This window comes from Lagopus muta, chromosome 27 (assembly GCF_023343835.1).
Source record: "Lagopus muta isolate bLagMut1 chromosome 27, bLagMut1 primary, whole genome shotgun sequence".
Lineage (NCBI taxonomy): Eukaryota > Metazoa > Chordata > Aves > Galliformes > Phasianidae > Lagopus > Lagopus muta.
The window spans coordinates 1,368,537-1,385,019 of NC_064459.1; the positions used below are offsets into that span (position 1 = coordinate 1,368,537).

Here is a 16,483-nt window from a genome sequence, read left to right on the forward strand (position 1 = left end):
TGATTTATGCATATATATATTATTTTTTTTTGCATGTGGATATCAAATATACACCTTGGTAGTCTTTGAATACAAAGTCATCCTCACTTTGTTTTTAAGAAACTGTTTAAAAACAACAAAACAAAACAAACAACAAAAAGAAAGCAAACAGAAAACCCCTCTGTGGAGCCGTGCGATGAACGTGGAGGTTCCAGGCTGGGGGAGCAGCTGGGAAAAGAATTTCTCGATGTTCAGAGGCCAAAAGCGATCTTTCTGTGCTACCTCTATGAGCAGCCTTCAAAAAAAATGCAAAACAAAACAAAAAAAAGGAGAAAACAACAACAAAAAAAAAGAAATCAAACCGAAGTTCTGTGTGCTCTCGTTTCTTTACCTGATGGTTCCGGGCTGAACTCAGGCGTGGGGGTGGGCGCTGCATTTTGGGGCGGAAAGGTCGGAAGTGGGTTTAACTAGAACGGGGTGCTCAAACGGGGTGGAACTGCGCGTGCGCGATGGCGCCGCCGTGGACTCCATCTCCCAGCGCCCCCTGCGGCGCACCCACGTGATCGCGGCGGCCCAATGGGAGCGCGGCGGCGGGCGGGCGGGCGCCATGGCGGAGGTGGGGCGCTGAGAGGCCTCGCGGCCGGGCCCGGGCTGGAGCGGGGGGCGCGCGCCGCCGCCCAGGTAAAAAGGAAGGGAGGGGGAGGGGGAGGGGGAACGGAGCGGGACCCGCGCCCGCGGGACAGGAAGTGACGTCAGAGGGGCGGGGGGACGGAGGGAAAGGGCCGGCGGGGCGGCCCCTGGCGGCGGGGGGCGACGTCACGGCGACGCCGCTGCGGTGACGTCACGCGGCGATGGGCTGAGGGGAGCGGGCCGGGGCGCGAGGAGGGGAGCGGGAACGCTTTGCTTCTGGGCTGCTTCGCACGGCGGGGCGGCCGTCGGCAGCGCCTCCTCCCCTTGGTCACACCGCATCAAAGCTGCGTGCGGCAGCCGAACCGTCCGGAGCTGCGTCAGGGAGGGGAGGGGGGGCGCGGGGCTGTCAGACATCGGGGCCAATGGAACAATGGAGCTCTGCGGTTCCGTGAGCACCGTGGTTCCCCCGGCTCCTATGGCGCTGTTCTGTCAGGAGCCCCTCGGGGCGAGGAGGAGTGGTTTTAAAGTGAGACAGGGCGGGTTTAGGTTGGATGTGAGGAGGTGTTTTTTCACACAGAGGGTGGTGACGCATTGGAACATGTTACAAAATCACAGCGTGACAGAACGGCCAGGGCTGGAAGGGACCTCGAGGATCGCGGAGCTCCAACCCCCTGCCGCATGCAGGGCCACCAACCTCCACATCCAACAGCAGCCCAGGCTGCCCAGGGCCCCATCCAACCTGGCCTCCAACACCTGCAGGGATGGACGGGGCATCACAGCCTCTCTGGCAGCTGTTCAGCCCCTCCCCGCTCTCACAGCACACAGCTTCCCCTGACATCCAACCTCCAGCTGCCCTCCCTCCATTCGTTTCCCCTCGTCCTGCTGCCATCTCCCCTTGCACAGAGCTGACTCCCCTCCTGCCTGCAGGCTCCCTTCAGGCACTGCAGGCTGCACTGAGGTCACCCCGCAGCCTTCTTTTCTCCATGCTGAACAAGCCCAGCTCCCTCAGCCTGTCTTCATGGTGGAGGTGCTGCAGCCCCTGCTCATCTCTGCGGCTCCTCTGGACCCCCTCCAGCAGCTCCCTGTCTTGTACTGTTGCCCAAGGAGGCTGTGGATCCCCCATCCCTGCAGACATTCAAGGCGAGGCTGGATGTGGCTCTGGGCAGCCTGGGCTGCTGGTTGGTGACCTGCACACAGCAGGGGGGTGGAACTGGATGATCATGGCGGTCCTTTTCAACCTATTCCATTCTATTGGCTCTGTGATCACCAAGAAGCTTGGCAGCAAGGCAGGCAGTGGGGATGTGGGGCGATGCATCCATCTCACACATTTGTGCAGGCACCCAAAAGCTTTGCGTCACTTTTAGCCCAAGCATCCCGTGCAGCCTGCATACGTGCAGGGCGGGGAAGTGCTGACTTGCTGCGGTTGTGGCAATCAGCCACCTTCCCCCTTCTGTTCCTCTCAGCTCAGGAGCTGCGAGACCTCCAAACCTGCTGCACGGGGGACCTGTAGGTGTCACCACAACCAAGCTGTGCTTCCCCCATCCTGATGCTTCTCCCCCATCTCTGCCTTTCCAGGAAGATGGAGCCCCCATCGGTGAGAACCAAAGTGCCCTCCTTCCTTTCCGACCTGGGCAAGGCCACGCTGAGAGGCATCAGGAAATGTCCCCGCTGCGGCACTTATAATGGCACCCGTGGGCTGAGCTGCAAGAACAAGAACTGCGGCACCGTCTTCCGCTACGGCTCACGCAAGCAGCCCGGGGTCGATGCTGTTAAGATCATCACCGGCTCCGACCTGCAGCTCTACTCGGTGCGTCAGCGGGACCGGGGCCCGGATTATCGCTGCTTTGTGGAGCTGGGTGTTTCAGAAACGGCCATCCAGACGGTGGATGGGACCATCATCACACAGCTCAGCTCCGGCCGCTGCTACGTCCCGGCTTGCCTGAAGGCGGCCACGCAGGGTGTGGTGGAGAATCAATGCCAGCACGTCAAACTGGCCTTGAACTGTCAAACCGAGGCCACCCCGCTGACCCTGAAAAGCTCGGTGCTCAACTCCATGCAGGCCTCTCCCGAAACGAAACAGACTATTTGGCAGCTGGCCACGGAGCCCACGGGGCCACTGGTGCAGAGGATCACCAAAAGCGTCCTGGTGGTGAAGTGTAAGGCCAGCCAAAAGCACAGCCTGGGCTACCTGCACGCCTCCTTCGCCCAGAAGATGAGCACGAAGACGCTGGCGGAGCACAGGTTCTTTTGCTCCTGCCAGACCCTGAAGCCTGGCAAGGCCGCCTCGGCCAAGGAGGAGGCAGCAGCACAGAGGTGCATTCACTTCTTCGCCTGCATCTGTGCCTTTGCCAGCGACGAGAGCCTGGCCCAGGAGTTTGCCGACTTCCTCACCCACGACTCAAGCGGTATCTGAGGCTGATTCGGGGATTTTGAGAGGGGAATAAACGGGGAGCCAAGGGGAGCAGGCCACCCTATTGCTCCTGCTCACTCCGCAGCCTGAGGGCAGCCCTCACATCGGCTCCCCATGGGCGCTTTGTCAGCTGGGGCTTCATTTCATTCCCCCTCCCACCAGGAAGCACTCGCAGGCTGTGAGATGCAGTTGTGAGAGCAGAGCAGGGGGCTGCCCTGGGGGACGGCTCCCCTTTGCTTTGCTGCAGTCGACGCTTGTAGCAAGTGGAGCTTCCTGTTGTGGGATGGGAACTGGGTGTCTTCTTCCTTTTGGGCAAGAGCAGCGAAGCTGAAGGTGTTGTGAAATCCACACGGGGCAGAAGTCACCGGGTTTGTGAGCTCTGCGGCCCGAAGGCTGCACCCAGCTGGGCCTATGAGGCACCTGAAAGCATTTGGAATGCTCCCTAACACAGGCTGCTCTAGGTGAATTAACCCGAGCTAATTAAAACCGCTCCCCATCTCAGTTCTGCTAGGCTCAGTAGTGCTTAGGGTGCAGCACTGTTCCCTTCAATCCCCCTGGGGACAACACACGGTGCCCAGCTGGACCTGAGCAGGGAGCAGAACACAGTTAGTGCCCAGGAGCCCCCAGCGATGATCCTTTCCACCCCCAGGAGAGCTGCCCTGACTCTGCAGCCTCGCTTTTCCCCTCTGGGCTTTTCCCCTGGTTTTGGTTCTGGTTTTCTGTGCGGTTTTTGCAGGCAGCAGCTCAGGATGTGGGAACTCCACGTGCAGCACTCTTTGCTGCTCACTGCTTTGGGGAGCGCTCCCTGCCTGTCAGGTGAAGCTGAAAACAAGCCAAACCCCAAATATTTGGCTCGAGGCTCCTGTTTTTCTTCCCCGGCGCCTCTGTCTGCGTGGATCAGTCCTGCCAGCCCCATTCAGGGTCGGTTGTGGAGCCGTGGGCTGGATGTGAGTCCCCCCAGCAGGGCAGCGCTTGGCGAGGTGAGGCAGAGGTGCTTTTAATGTCCCTCCTTAGGTGTGAAGGGGATCGCCGTCCCTCCGCTGCTGTGCGGCCCTGAGTCCACCCTGCAGGCTGGAGAGGCTGCCAAGGCCAAGAAGAGGAAAAAGGAGCTAACGGCCGGTGAGTGGCGCGCTGGGCAGGGATGGGCGCTGAGGCATCAGCACAGCGTGTGCCCCAACCTGCCCTCCTTTCCCCAGGGCCTCTCCTGGCTCAGGACACGGCCGGCCTAAGGAGAAGCAGCCTGAAGAAGCCCACGGTTGCTGCCTCGCTGAAAAGGCAAGGTAGGGCTCGGCTCCACGCTCTGTGTTTTTTGGTGCTGGTGGTGCTGATGTCCAGAGCTATCCATCCCAGGTGGAAATGGGGCAAAGTTGGGTTTTTTAGGGATGAATACTTGTCGAGAAAGAACTTTGGGGCTCTGGCTGCCCACCTGGCTCTGTGCTGCAGGGAAAGGAGACGCAAACTGCCATGGCAGCGTCCTCCTCAAGGGATTCTCCTTGGCATGTGTGTCCTAACTGTTATCTGTGAGCATTCACAGGCATGTGCTGGACACAAGGGTCAGTATGGCACTGCAAAATCCTTTGGGTGAAAAACCCAAATCCAGACGGCTGGAGCTGACGTCTCTCTCCTTCACCTCACAGGTTGTAACCAACTTCTGGACGAGTCACAAGTTACCCTGTCCTTCCAAGACTGGCTGGCCAGCGTCACTGAGCGCATCCATCAGACCATGCATTACCAGTTTGAGGGTAAGCTGGGCTTTGGGAGCGTGGTGGGAGCCTCCTTCCAGCTCCTGACTGTGAAATAACTTCGCCCAAAGGGAGGCACCTGCTTTGCTCAGCTCAGAGCGAATGTTGTTTTTACCCGTTGCCTTTGCTTTGTTCCCCAATCGCAGCGTTAGCTTCACAAAAGCCCGGTGTTTATTGCTGAGGGAAGGGAGAAACTCCCTTAGAGGTTATTTATTCTCCAAGAACCCGCCCAGAGCCAGGCAGAAGAGGTGACGTGAGGTGAGGTGAGGTGAGGTGAGGTGCCTCAGGTGGCATCTGAGAAATGCTCCCTCACCAGTCTGGAGGTGCTGCTGTCCCCCACGTGCCCTCAGGGCAGAGCTCTGCACAGCTATGGCTGATGGCTGTTTCTGCATCCCCTGAGCACAGCAGAGCTGTGAAAATCCTCATCGTGGGGCTGTGCTGCATAAGGCTCCCAGCTGCCGCAAGCTGCTCACGCCCGGCCTGCACACGGATCCAGCTGGGCCCTCCTGAAGAGGACAAACACATTTCGGGGGTCTCTTTCCAAACCCTGTCAGAGCAACGTCAGTTTGTCAGTGAGGACACGCTCTGCTCCCTGGCAGATGTCTGAGGTGTCAGGCAAAGGAGTTCAGTGATGCCCTTGGCCCCCAGTGAGCTGCTCCCCCACTGAAAGAAACCCATTTCTGCTGCCCTGCGGTGCTCCTCCAGACAAAACAGAGCCCCCCGAGGGGGGAGAAGGGATGGCAGCAGCTGGCAGAGAGAGCCAGGGCTGCTCAGCCTGGGGAGGTGATGCCCGGAGGTGGAGGGAATGAACCTGACGGCACCAGGCTGTGCCCAGCATTGCCCACAGCTGGGCCAAGCCCACAACACAAGAAAGTAAATGTAAAACACATCACTGGCAGTGGAACTCCAGCACTGCTGTTCCAGCCAGATGCTGGTCTCCACCTGAACACGCACTTCTTTCCAACCTTTTATTTGCCTGCAAGCAGCAGTGCCTCTCTTGCCCTGAGCCCTGCCCTCTCTGTGACCATGCAGGCAAGCCCGAGCCGCTGGTGTTCCACATCCCACAGGCTTTCTTTGATGCACTGCAGCAGAGGATATCCAGTGGGAGTACAAAGAAGAGGTTGCCCAACTCCACGACAGGTAGGAAACATTGCAAGCACTCTGCATCCCACCTGAGGCAAGGAAAAGCCAGCAGGAAGCTGACACCCCCCTTGTTTCTAGCAGCCTTAGGGGCAGAAGGCTCCGCTAAGCAGGAGCCACAGCCTGTGCTCCCAGGGGGGCCATAACAGCTCCAGCCTCAGTGCAGCCTGGCTGCAGGCTCAGCACTCGGCCAGTGGCAGCAGCTGTGTAACAGTTTGACTGGCTGGAAGAATGAAGGCAGCAGAGACTGAGAGCAAACAGCGCCTTCCCTGCAGCTTCTGCTCAGTTCTGCTGCTGCTTTTGAGCCACACGGATTGCAGAGCACTTGATCTGAAGTGTTTCTCTCCGCTGCTTTACACTTCACACTGATGTAAGACAGTGCTTGAGCAGCCACGCAGAGCTCTCAGCACAATTACCTGAAGTTCCGACTTCAGGAGCACCACTGGGCCCCCAGCTGAGCATAAAGAGCCCGCAGACTCTGAGCAGCCCCCCGAGTGCCAAGCCAGCTTTACCTCCTCACTGTGCTCTTAACCGAGAGCAGGAGGAGAGTCCAGAGCACAGCGCAAAGCAGCAGACTGAAGGCTCACCTCCCAGCCAAGGCCAAGCACCCTCCCTGCAGCCCAGAAGGAAAAAGAAGTGAGGAAGAGCAAGTTGCATCACCAGCCTCGCTCCTCCCCCCCACCTTTAACTGTGCTTTCCTTCCCCACAGCGTTTGTCCGCAAAGACGCCCTTCCCCTGGGGACCTTCTCCAAATACACGTGGCACATCACCAACATCCTGCAGGTCAAGCAGATCTTCGATACGCCCGAGGTAAGGGGGAATCACAACCCCACCCTGCTCTGCCTACCGTTACCGAGCCCTTCACCCCGCTGCTTCCCAGCAGCTGCCTCTGGAAATCACACGAAGCTTCATCCAGAACCGGGACGGCACCTATGAGCTCTTCAGGTGCCCCAAGGTGGAGGTGGAGAGCATCGCTGAGGCGTACGGGCGCCTGGAGAAGCAGCCGGCCATCCGCCCGCTGGAGCTCAAGACCTTCCTCAAAGTGGGTAAGCGAGGGAGGGAATTCTCCTCTCAGCCCATCTGGGGGTTGATTCCTCCCCCTGCGCTGCCAGGGCAGCCCTTGAGATGTCTGCACAAATGTTGGAGGAAGATACGGGCTGGATGTGCACCTCCCTGCCTGGGGAGTGGGGCTCCACCAAGCAGCTCCACCACCACGGAGCCCCCCAAGCACTAAAGGAACGCTTCCAGACCCCACCCAGCAGACAGACACCCTCTCCAGGAGGGGTTCTCCCTTTCACAGCCCCACACCAAGGGGTCCTACCATAGCTGGGGGTCTCCCCCTCACACCCTCACACAGGGGGAGCTGTTCCCATAAGGGGCTCTGCCCCAGACCTGCACCCAGAGCAGTGCCCCCCAGTAGGTGATCTTCCCCCTCCACCACTCAACTACACAGGCACGGATGGAACCCACCCCCCCACCATCTCTGAGACGATTTCTGTCACCATCTCCACCCCTCTCACAAAAAGCAGCTGCAGAACAACGTTTTCCCAGTCCCCAGGTTCACCTTCACAACTCCAGGTGCCCGTTACACACACCTACATGCCCCAAAAACACAACCCCTGCACCAGCAGCCCCAAGAACATCCCCCCCACCACCGAGGTAAAGCCCAGGGCCCCCCACTCACCCTCTTCTCCCCCCCTCCCCTGTAGGAAACACCTCTCCCACCCAGAAGGAGCCCACGCCGTTCATCATTGAGTGGATCCCCAACATCCTACCTCACTCCCACATCGGAGAGCTGCGCATCAAGTTTGAGTACGGGCACCAGGGTGGCCGTCAGCCCCCCACCTCCTTCTCCACCCAACAGCCACCAGCACTGGAGCCCACCCTGGAACTCGCTCCACTCACCACCATCACCTTCCCCTGAGCTCCAGGGCTGCACTCCAGAACTGCCAGCACGGCCACGTCAGCCAGAAAGAGAGAAAGAAACCAAGCACAAAGCTGCTGCCGCACCTGGAAAAAATAAAAAGTGCTGCTCACCAGGTGCACGCTGCTCCTCTCTGCACCCAGGAAAGCAAGCTGGGAAGGGCGAGGGGGCTGCACCCCTGCTGCAGTGCACACTCGCAGCCAGGGAAGCCCCAGCTTCAGCCCAGAGCTAGGGGAGGGGGAAACCAGCACAGAGCAAGGACCTGGGGGGAGCAGAGAGCAGGGCTGGGGGTCCTGCTGCCTCTGGGGGACAACTGCCAGCATTTACCTGAACTTCAGCCTCTCCTTGCTGGCATCCTGCAGCAGAACCCAGCTGCATCTTCCCCACGGATGGAGGAGGGCACGGCCGGCCTCGTTCCCTCCCTCAGGTTGATGCACCTGGACTTGGGGGGGGGGGGAGAGAGCAGCCCAGGACCCCAATTCCTGCAGGCAGGGGCTGCAAGCGCTGCACCCCCAGCAGCGGCGCCCGGCCGCATCCCAGCCCTCCTCCCGACAGCAGCACACGGCCATTCGTACTGAAATAATTTATTTTCTAACAATCCAACAATACAGAAGGAGACACACACACGGCCAGCTCTGCCTAAAACACGTACTCTAAAAAAACAAACCAAACGCGTGTGCTAAAACTTGTAAGAAAAAAAAACCAAAACAAAAAGAAGCACCATTTTATGGTCTTGACACAGGATTCGTAGTGACGTGCTATGTACAACGGGAATTGAACGCCTGGAAAGGAAATCTTGCATCCTCCCATCTGCTGCTCCCCTTTCACTCCGTGTCTATCGCTCAGAAGATGCCACAACTCAAAAGTGATGCTAAAAAGCCGAGGAGTCTTGGGGGAAAATGGGAAGGAAAAAGGGGGGAAAGGAATAAAACAAACGGGAAGGGCAATGAAAATGCATCAAAAGCCACTGAGGTGGGAAAGGCTCCTGAGGTGGGGATGGAGAAGCCTCTGCTGCTGGCTTTGTTCTGCCCCACATTGAGGCCTGGGGGTGGGATGGGGTCCGGCGCCCAGGGCTGGGGGCTTCTCCATCCCCAAGCAGCGCGGTTCGGATTCGCACGTCTGTGTAAACGCAGGGGGTGCTCCTCGCTTCCCCCCTTTTTTCCAACAATCTACCAAAAAAAATCTCATTGCTGCAGCTTATCTCTGCGTAATGCTGGTGGATCCGTGAATTCGAGGAAAGGCTGGCGGCCCCAAGCTCTCACCTGGAGTTTTGGGGGAAAAGCCCGTGGTTTTAGGTTCGACCTTCGTGTGCCCATCCGACAGCATCGTTTGCCAAAGGTTTGAGTTTGTTGGGTTTTGTGGTTTGGGGTTTTTTTTTCGATGCTGGTGCGTTGGAGAGGAGCACATCCAAACAGTGCAAAGGTCAGAGGAGTTACTGCTTCAAACTGGGACGAAAAGGGGGAGAAAACCAAAATGCCAACAAAAAAAACCACAACCGAAAACCAACGCGCGGCGTTTCACCAAAAGAACGCGGTCAACCCAAAAAGGCACGAAAATAAACAACAGTGAGAGTCTAAACCTTAACACTGGGTAGAACGAAGTGGAGAACGAAGCGCCCGTTTCCTCCTGTTTCCCCTTGGAGTGCAGTGGAGCGCCGGGGTCGGAATCAGGATTTTGGCAGTGCTCACAGGAAAGGGGCTGGAGAGGCTGGAGCCACCGCGGGTCAGAGCAGCGCAGCTCCACGTGCAGATATTCAGCTTTGCCCATGGGTTTTTGTCCTTCTTGGGGCGGGCTCCTGGGGGCTTCCATGGGTTTTTGTCTTTGGGGGTGGTTTCCTTCACTTTTTGTCTCCTTGGGATGGGTTTCCATGGGTGTTTGTCTTCCTGAGGTGGTTTCCATGGATTTTTGCTTTCTTGGGGTGGGTTTCTGTGTTTTTTGTTTTCTTCAGCTGGGTTTCCATGAGTTTTCTTAGAATCACAGCACGGCTTGGGTTCAAAGGGACCTCAAGGACCATTAAATCCCAAGCCAGGGCTGCCCATGCTCAATCACACCGTAGATAAGGTTGCCCAACCATTCAACCTAGCATTAAATACCTCCAAAGTCTTGAAGAGTCAGAATGGCTTCTGAGCCCCACACGGATGTTCCATCCCCATCACCAACGTCGAGCACAAGCGACAGAGCAGGAAAACCCCTCAAAGAAACCTCAGCATCTCCATCAGAGGGCTCTGCTTACAACGATCCCAGAGCATCTCCTAAAGCACGAAGTCGTAACTCCGTTCACATCGAAGGAAATGAAGAAATACTGTTTGCAGACCCCACGCTCTTCGTGCACAGGATCGACTCGGCTTCTCGGCTTCGATGCGTCGACACAGCCGGAAACCACAGCCTTGGGACCAGGGGTAAAGGGTTGGCCTTTTCTTTTGGCATCTGGTTGTGGCTTTCTCTGGTGGAAACCCAAATCCTCAGCATGGAGAAGCTCCCAAACGCAACCCGAGGGCCGGGCAAGTGCTTCATTCACACAGCGGCGCCGCTCGGAGCGCCGCCACTTATTGCTAAATCGCGCGCGATGGAGGCGATGGGACCAAGCAGCGCTTCTAGAAAACAATGAGGCATCTCGTTTGTTTTGTGCTAAAGGGATGGAGATAATCTTTGTTCATCTCTCCGAGGTAGAAAAGAAATTGTCCCAGACAAGAAGCGCCAAGGCCGTCCTAAGACACGCGGCCGTAACGCGGGAGGGCACAGCGCGAGGACAGCACCATTTGGTTTTGAGGCATTCCAGGAACTTCCAGAGCTGGAGATGTCCATCCCGAGGCTGCCGGGAGGAGCAGAGCCTTTTGCTTTGCAGGAGGGGTCCATTGCTACCCTGAATTTTTAGAGTCGGTGGAGGGAAGGCCACCGACTGACGCTCCGTTGCAGACCTCCCTCTGCTTTCTGCCTGCTCCAAGCTACCAACAAGGCTGGGTCTCATCCTCACAATGCATATTTGGGCCCTGGTGCTGATTGTTAGTGGGCAAACACTACAAAGATCCGGAATAGCGAGCGGTAACAGCAAGGCAAAGGACAGCTGAGCTCACCCAGCACTGCTGTTACCGCTGCGATATTCCTGGGCGCACCAAAATGGGGCTGGAATGTTTGGTTTCGCTGAGATGAGCTTCCCGACGGGGCGAGAAGCGAGTGGGCACGATGGGCTGCCAGGGAGAAGCTCAGCACCCACAGCCCTGCGTGGGACTGGGGCAAAGCAAACTTCGTGTCAGCGGCACAAGGGAACGGCGGGACGGTCTGGTTCACTACCAACCAGGAAAGAGTGGCGGGTGGAAGAGCTGCGGGGTCTGATCCTTAGAGAGCGGGGCACAGCTTGTGAGCGCTCTGCACCTTGGCCCTCCGCACGCCCGAGCTGGCGTAGCCCTCGTCGCTGCACACGCTCTGCAGGCTGCCGCGCTCATCCGAGTCGCTGGGGCTGCTGCTGCTCCAGTCGAGGTCTGCGGGCAGAGAGTCGGTGCTCTCCACGTCCACGTCGATCTCTTCTGCAAGCAGAAAGCAAACAGCATCACCAGGAGCTCAGCGGGGCCTCCAAACACTGTGCACAGGCGTGCAGGTCTCACCTCTGTCTGAGTCGGAGCGCTCCGAGGACACGGCCGAGCCGACGCTGTCGGTGCGGATCCTCTCACTGCCCAACTTCTCCAGCTGCCTCTTCAGGTGCCGCTGCTCGCGCTGCAGCTGCTCGATCTGGTGGAGGGCTTTCCTGTCGTAGTCCTCGAGCTTCTGCAGAGGGGGGGAAACGGGTTGGAAGAGACTTCAAAGGTCACAGAATCGTGGAATCACGGCATGGTTGGGGTGGAAGGGACCTTAAAGATCAGAGAATTGTGGAATCACGGCATGGTTGGGGTGGAAGGGACCTTAAAGATCAGAGAATTGTGGAATCACGGCATGGTTGGGGTTTGAGGGATTCCTAAAGGTCACAGAATTATAGAATGCTTGGGTTGGAAGGGTTCTTAAAGGTCACAGAACCATAAAATTATAAAATGGTTGAGTTGGAAGTGTTCTTGAATCATGGAATCACACCAGGATTGGGTTGTAAGGGTCCTTAAAGATCACAGAACCATGGAACCATAGAATGGCTGGGTTGGAAGGGACCTCAAAGGTCACAGAACCATGGAACCATAGAATGGCTGGGTTGGAAGGGACCTCAAAGGTCACAGAACCATGGAACCATAGAATGGTTGGGCTGGAAGGGACCTTAAAGATCAGAGTCATGGCCTCACACCACGGCTGGTTGGAAGGGCCCTCCAAGCCCCTCTAGCCCCAACCCATGCCATGGGCTGCCCACCGCCCACTAAATCAGGCTGCCCAAGTCTCCCAGTCCCTTTCAGAGCCAGACTGCTGCTGATGCAACGCCATGGCAGACAGCTGGCACGCCAACAACGCTCCCTCCTCTGAACAGTTCCTGTGCAGTGCTTTTTTCTATTTCTTTTTCCTATTTCCAGGCTTTGATAAGGCACTGGTGTCCCGCCGTGCTGCCCATGGTTCTCTGCTGCTTCATAAAACCAAATGTGCTTGGTGAGTGTCACGGTGTAAAGAGCAAACCGTAAAGCAGCCGACGCACCAGGAGGCCACACGGTGCCCATCAAGCAGGAGCAATGCTGAGGGCTTTGGGGATGCTCTGCACAAGCAGCTTTCTCCAAGCCCTCTGCTCTCCAGGGACTTTTGGCGCCACCAGACTCACCTTGATGTGCAATTTGGCTTTCATGAGTAAACTCAGCGTCGTGTGCTTGCTGGATTCGGGGCCGAGCGGCACCAGCACCTTCAGCTTCTCCAGACACAGCCGCAGGTGGGCACGCCTGGAAGAAAACCATCGGAGCTCTCAGCAAACCCCAACATCACACGGCATCTTCGCCTCCGCGTCCGTGGAGGGACAGCAAAATAAAACTGCTCCTGCTACATCCGGCACGGGGCTGCAAAGCCAGCGCGCCCCTCGAGCTTCTGTTGGGTCAGAATCCAACAACTGGCAGCGCTCCACGCTCCCACCTGCACGGATGGCAGCGCAGGACGCCCCGTGCTCAGCTCCCCAGCCCCAATATTCCGGTTCTGTTCCCATTGCAACACCGCCTGTGCCGTACCCCACTGACACACTCGAGGCAGATGGGGATGTTGCAACGACCTGCCTATCTCGTTCCGCACGCAAATAAACAGGCATTTGCCTGCACTGAGTGCCTCCTGCGTGACAGCGCCAACAAAACACGCGCTCGTGCTGCTGGGGTCAAACCCAACCAAAGCTGAGCCCTCACAGACGTTGTTTTCCATCAGCTGGGGCTGCGCCGACATGCAAGACATCCGTCCACACGTGGGAGGTGAGCAGCCAGCCCAGCTGCACGCACTGGGGATGAGAAGCTACCACAAAGGTGGTGTCCCCAGAGAGGGACAGCTGCTCACACCCAGCTCAGTGCCCACACAGGGGAACGAGGAACCACTCAGATGCACCCCAGCAGCTCACCGGGGGGAGACGTGCGATTTAAACCTGCCCCTGGAGTGTGAAACAACCACAGGACAATTCCAGCTGCCTGCCCCAGGTGGGCTGAGCACACAGAGCTGCAGCACACACACACCAAGCAGCACTCCTGGAATAGGTGTGGGGCAGCCCTGATGCGCAACGGAAAAGAGATTCCACGTGCATCCCAGCCCATTCTCACCTGTTCTTTTCCATCTCATTGTGCGTTGACCTGAAATAGAAAGAGCACTTTGTGAAATGCTTGTCTCCAGGAGGGTGGCGGACAGCAGGGGTCCCTGCAGAGGGGTCACCGCACCCAGGATGACAAATGTGGTGGCAGAGAGGCGGGCAGGGAGAGGGACCCAGCGAGATGGCAGCGCCAGGGACTGGAAACCCAACTGAGGTGGTCTGGATGGGAAGGGGCTCGCTGCTGGAAAGGGGAGCAGCAGCACAGGGGAGCACAAAGCAACGCCAACAGCACAGGCAGTGGCACCCAACACACAGACAAACACCCTGGATGAGTGGTTGTAAGGGAGAGGAGGAAGCAAAGGGGCCCAACCACCACTCAGCAGCACCGCGCAGGAAGGGGAAGCTCTCCTCATCCTAACGCCAACCCCACGCACAGCTCCGCTGCGTCTCCGAGGTACGTGAGCAGCTCTGAAGCACAAGTCCTGCTGCTCCCATTGTGAGCAACGCTTAGTGAGGAATGAAGGCCCACGTCTTCCCAGAAAGGGACCTCGGAGCGCTCACTGACTGCGGTCAGGATGGGGACATCCTGCTGTCACAGCTGGCGAAGGTCACCCGTCCCCCACGCCGGAGCAGGACGCAGTGCCATGCCCCTGAGATGGCAGAGCTGCTCCTCCCTGAGCAAACAGCAGGAAGGAGCTGGGAGGAGTGGCAGCGATTTGCCACGAGTGACATTTCAGGGCAAGAGCGCTCCTCCCCAAACAAAGGATCTTAATCTCATCCGCCACTTTGAGAGCCCTCAAACGGAACCCGAGCGCCGTGCACCACGCCAAGGGAACATCCCCAAAACAAAGCCCCAAATCGGCATCCTGCTCTGCCACGTCGTCTGATGGCACCTTCAGTCCCCAACAGAGGACGTCCCCAGGGTGCCCACCCCCTGCCCGGGGTGTGGAGGGGTGGCAGGGGGTGCAGAGCCACCGCGCAGCTCTGTGGGGTGCTGGTGGCGACAGCAGTGCCCTCATGGGTGCCCCACGGCCCACAGTTCTACCAGACACCCCACAATGGGGCAGCCCAGCAAACTACGATCCCTCAAAGCCAGCTGTGTCTCCTCCAGTCCCCCCCCCCGCCCCACCTGCGATCACCAGGTGACAGCAGCACCTCCCATGTCCCCAAGGGTCCCCACCACAGCCCCAAACCCCACTGTGTGCTCTGTGACTTGGAATCCCAATAGATGCTGAGCATCCAATGACAGCAGCGTCTCCAGGTTCAGGGACAGGTGCCAATCATCCCCAGAGCTGCCAGACCCCCAGGACAGGGACACCAACAGACCCTGACCCCGATCTCTGGGTGTCCCCCCATGCGCCCAGATCAGCCTGGAGCCTTCTGTTGAATTGACGGGTGCTACCAGCATCCCCAGTGCCCCCAGTGCTGCCAGACCCCCAGCAATAGGGATCCCAATAGACCTCGGTGACAGCAGGGCCCTCCACATCCCCCACCCCACCTGGCACCCCATGACAGCTCCTGACCCTCAGCTGACAGCGGTGACCCCAAAGTCCCCCCCCCAGCCCTCCCAACCCCCCCCATGGCAGTGAGATTCCAACAAGCCCCAGCAGACCCCAATCTCTGGATGCAGGCAGTGTCCTCCACATCCCCAGATCAGCCTGGTGCCCCATGACAGCTGCTGACCACTGGCTGACAGCGGTGTCCCCAGAGCCCCTAAAGGTCCCCCCTATGTTCCCCAGTCCCCCCAGCCCCACTATGACCGCAGGATCCCAATAAATCATGGTCTCTGGGTGCAAGCAGGTCCCCCCACACCCTCAAATCAGCCTGGAGCCTTCTGTTAGGCCCTGACCACCAGGTTCCAGCAGCATCCCCAGTGCCCCCAGTGCAGCCAGACCCCCTGCAACAGACCCAGTGACAACAGAGCCCTCCACATCCCCCACCCCACCTGGCACCCTATGACAGCTGCTGACCCCCAGCTGACTGCACTGTCCCCAGAGCTCCCACAGGCCCCCAAAAGCCCCCAGCCCTCCCAGCCCCCCATAGCAGTGAGATTCCAACAAGCCCCAACAGATCCCAAACTCTGGACGCAAGCAGAGCCCTCCACATCCCCAGATCAGCCCAGTGCCCCATGACAGCTGCTGACTCCCGGCTGACAGCAGGGTCCCTACGGGTTCCTACAGGTCCCTGTGGGTCCCTATGAGTTCTTATGAGTCCCTGTGGGTTCCTACGTGTCCCTGTGGGTTCCTATGTGTCCCTATGGGTTTCTATAAGTCCTGATGCATCCCTATGAGTTCCTATGGGGTTCCTATGGGTTCCTATGGAGTTCCTATGGGTTCCTACAGGTTCCTACGGGTACCTATGGGTCCCGATGAATCCATACGAGTTTCTATGGGGTTCCTATGGGTCCCTATGGGGTTCCTATGGGTCCCTATGAGGTTCCTATGGGTTCCTAAGGGTACCTATGGATCCCGATGCATCCCTATGGGTCCCTATGGGTTCCTATGGGTCCCTATGGGGTTCCTATGGGTTCCTAAGGGTCCCTATGGGATCCTATGGGTCCTCCCTCCCGGTACCTGCCGCCCCCGCCGTTCCTCCGGCCCTTCCCGCGGCGCCTCGGGCTCTCCCTGCGGGCTCGTCCAGCTCCGGGCAGCAGCGAGGCGTAGCCGTGTTCGGCTTCTGTGGGGACACAACGGGAACGGGCAGCGCCGGGAGGAACAGGGAGGTCCCAAAAGGGGCACAGCGGGATGCCGGTACCTCGTTCCCGCCGCTCCAGGTATTCGGCCGCCTCCAGGAGCAGCCCGATGCTGGACCCGACTCCGGACCCGTCGTCACCGACCGCCGCCATCGCCGCGCTGCGGGGCCGGGCCGGGCCGCTCCGGGGTGAGCGCCTCGCCCGGCCGCTCCGTCAGCCCCGCCCACCGTCGCCTCTCATTGGGTGCCGCCCCCCCATCGGTTTTCGCGATTGGACAGTTGGCAGACACGCC

At 58.6% G+C, this 16,483-nt stretch overlaps 2 protein-coding genes across 5 annotated transcripts; one reads left to right on the top strand and one right to left on the bottom strand.

Annotated features, from left to right (window-relative positions):
- Positions 1-567: 567 nt before the first annotated feature.
- On the top strand, positions 568-8,539 carry C27H2orf42 (chromosome 27 C2orf42 homolog). Of its 3 annotated transcripts, none has more exons than XM_048928192.1 (9): positions 568-660; positions 2,185-3,014; positions 4,034-4,138; positions 4,216-4,299; positions 4,657-4,761; positions 5,794-5,901; positions 6,611-6,711; positions 6,782-6,947; positions 7,611-8,539. In XM_048928192.1, exons 2-9 carry the CDS (start codon positions 2,189-2,191, stop codon positions 7,823-7,825), a joined length of 1,710 nt encoding a protein of 569 aa, XP_048784149.1. In that variant the 5' UTR covers positions 568-660; positions 2,185-2,188; the 3' UTR covers positions 7,826-8,539. The 3 variants fall into 3 exon arrangements, with proteins under 3 accessions (XP_048784149.1, XP_048784150.1, XP_048784151.1); XM_048928193.1 differs by having other exon boundaries at positions 6,785-6,947; XM_048928194.1 differs by having other exon boundaries at positions 6,818-6,947.
- MXD1 (MAX dimerization protein 1) lies at positions 8,394-16,410 on the bottom strand. Of its 2 annotated transcripts, XM_048928196.1 has the most exons (6): positions 16,254-16,410; positions 16,073-16,175; positions 13,513-13,542; positions 12,549-12,663; positions 11,428-11,587; positions 8,394-11,349 (listed from the first exon to the last, which is right to left on the bottom strand). In XM_048928196.1, the coding sequence occupies exons 1-6, from the start codon at positions 16,342-16,344 to the stop codon at positions 11,162-11,164; spliced, it is 687 nt and encodes a 228-aa protein (XP_048784153.1). In that variant the 5' UTR covers positions 16,345-16,410; the 3' UTR covers positions 8,394-11,161. The 2 variants fall into 2 exon arrangements, with proteins under 2 accessions (XP_048784153.1, XP_048784152.1); XM_048928195.1 differs by having other exon boundaries at positions 16,073-16,410.
- Between the last annotated feature and the right edge of the window lie 73 nt (positions 16,411-16,483).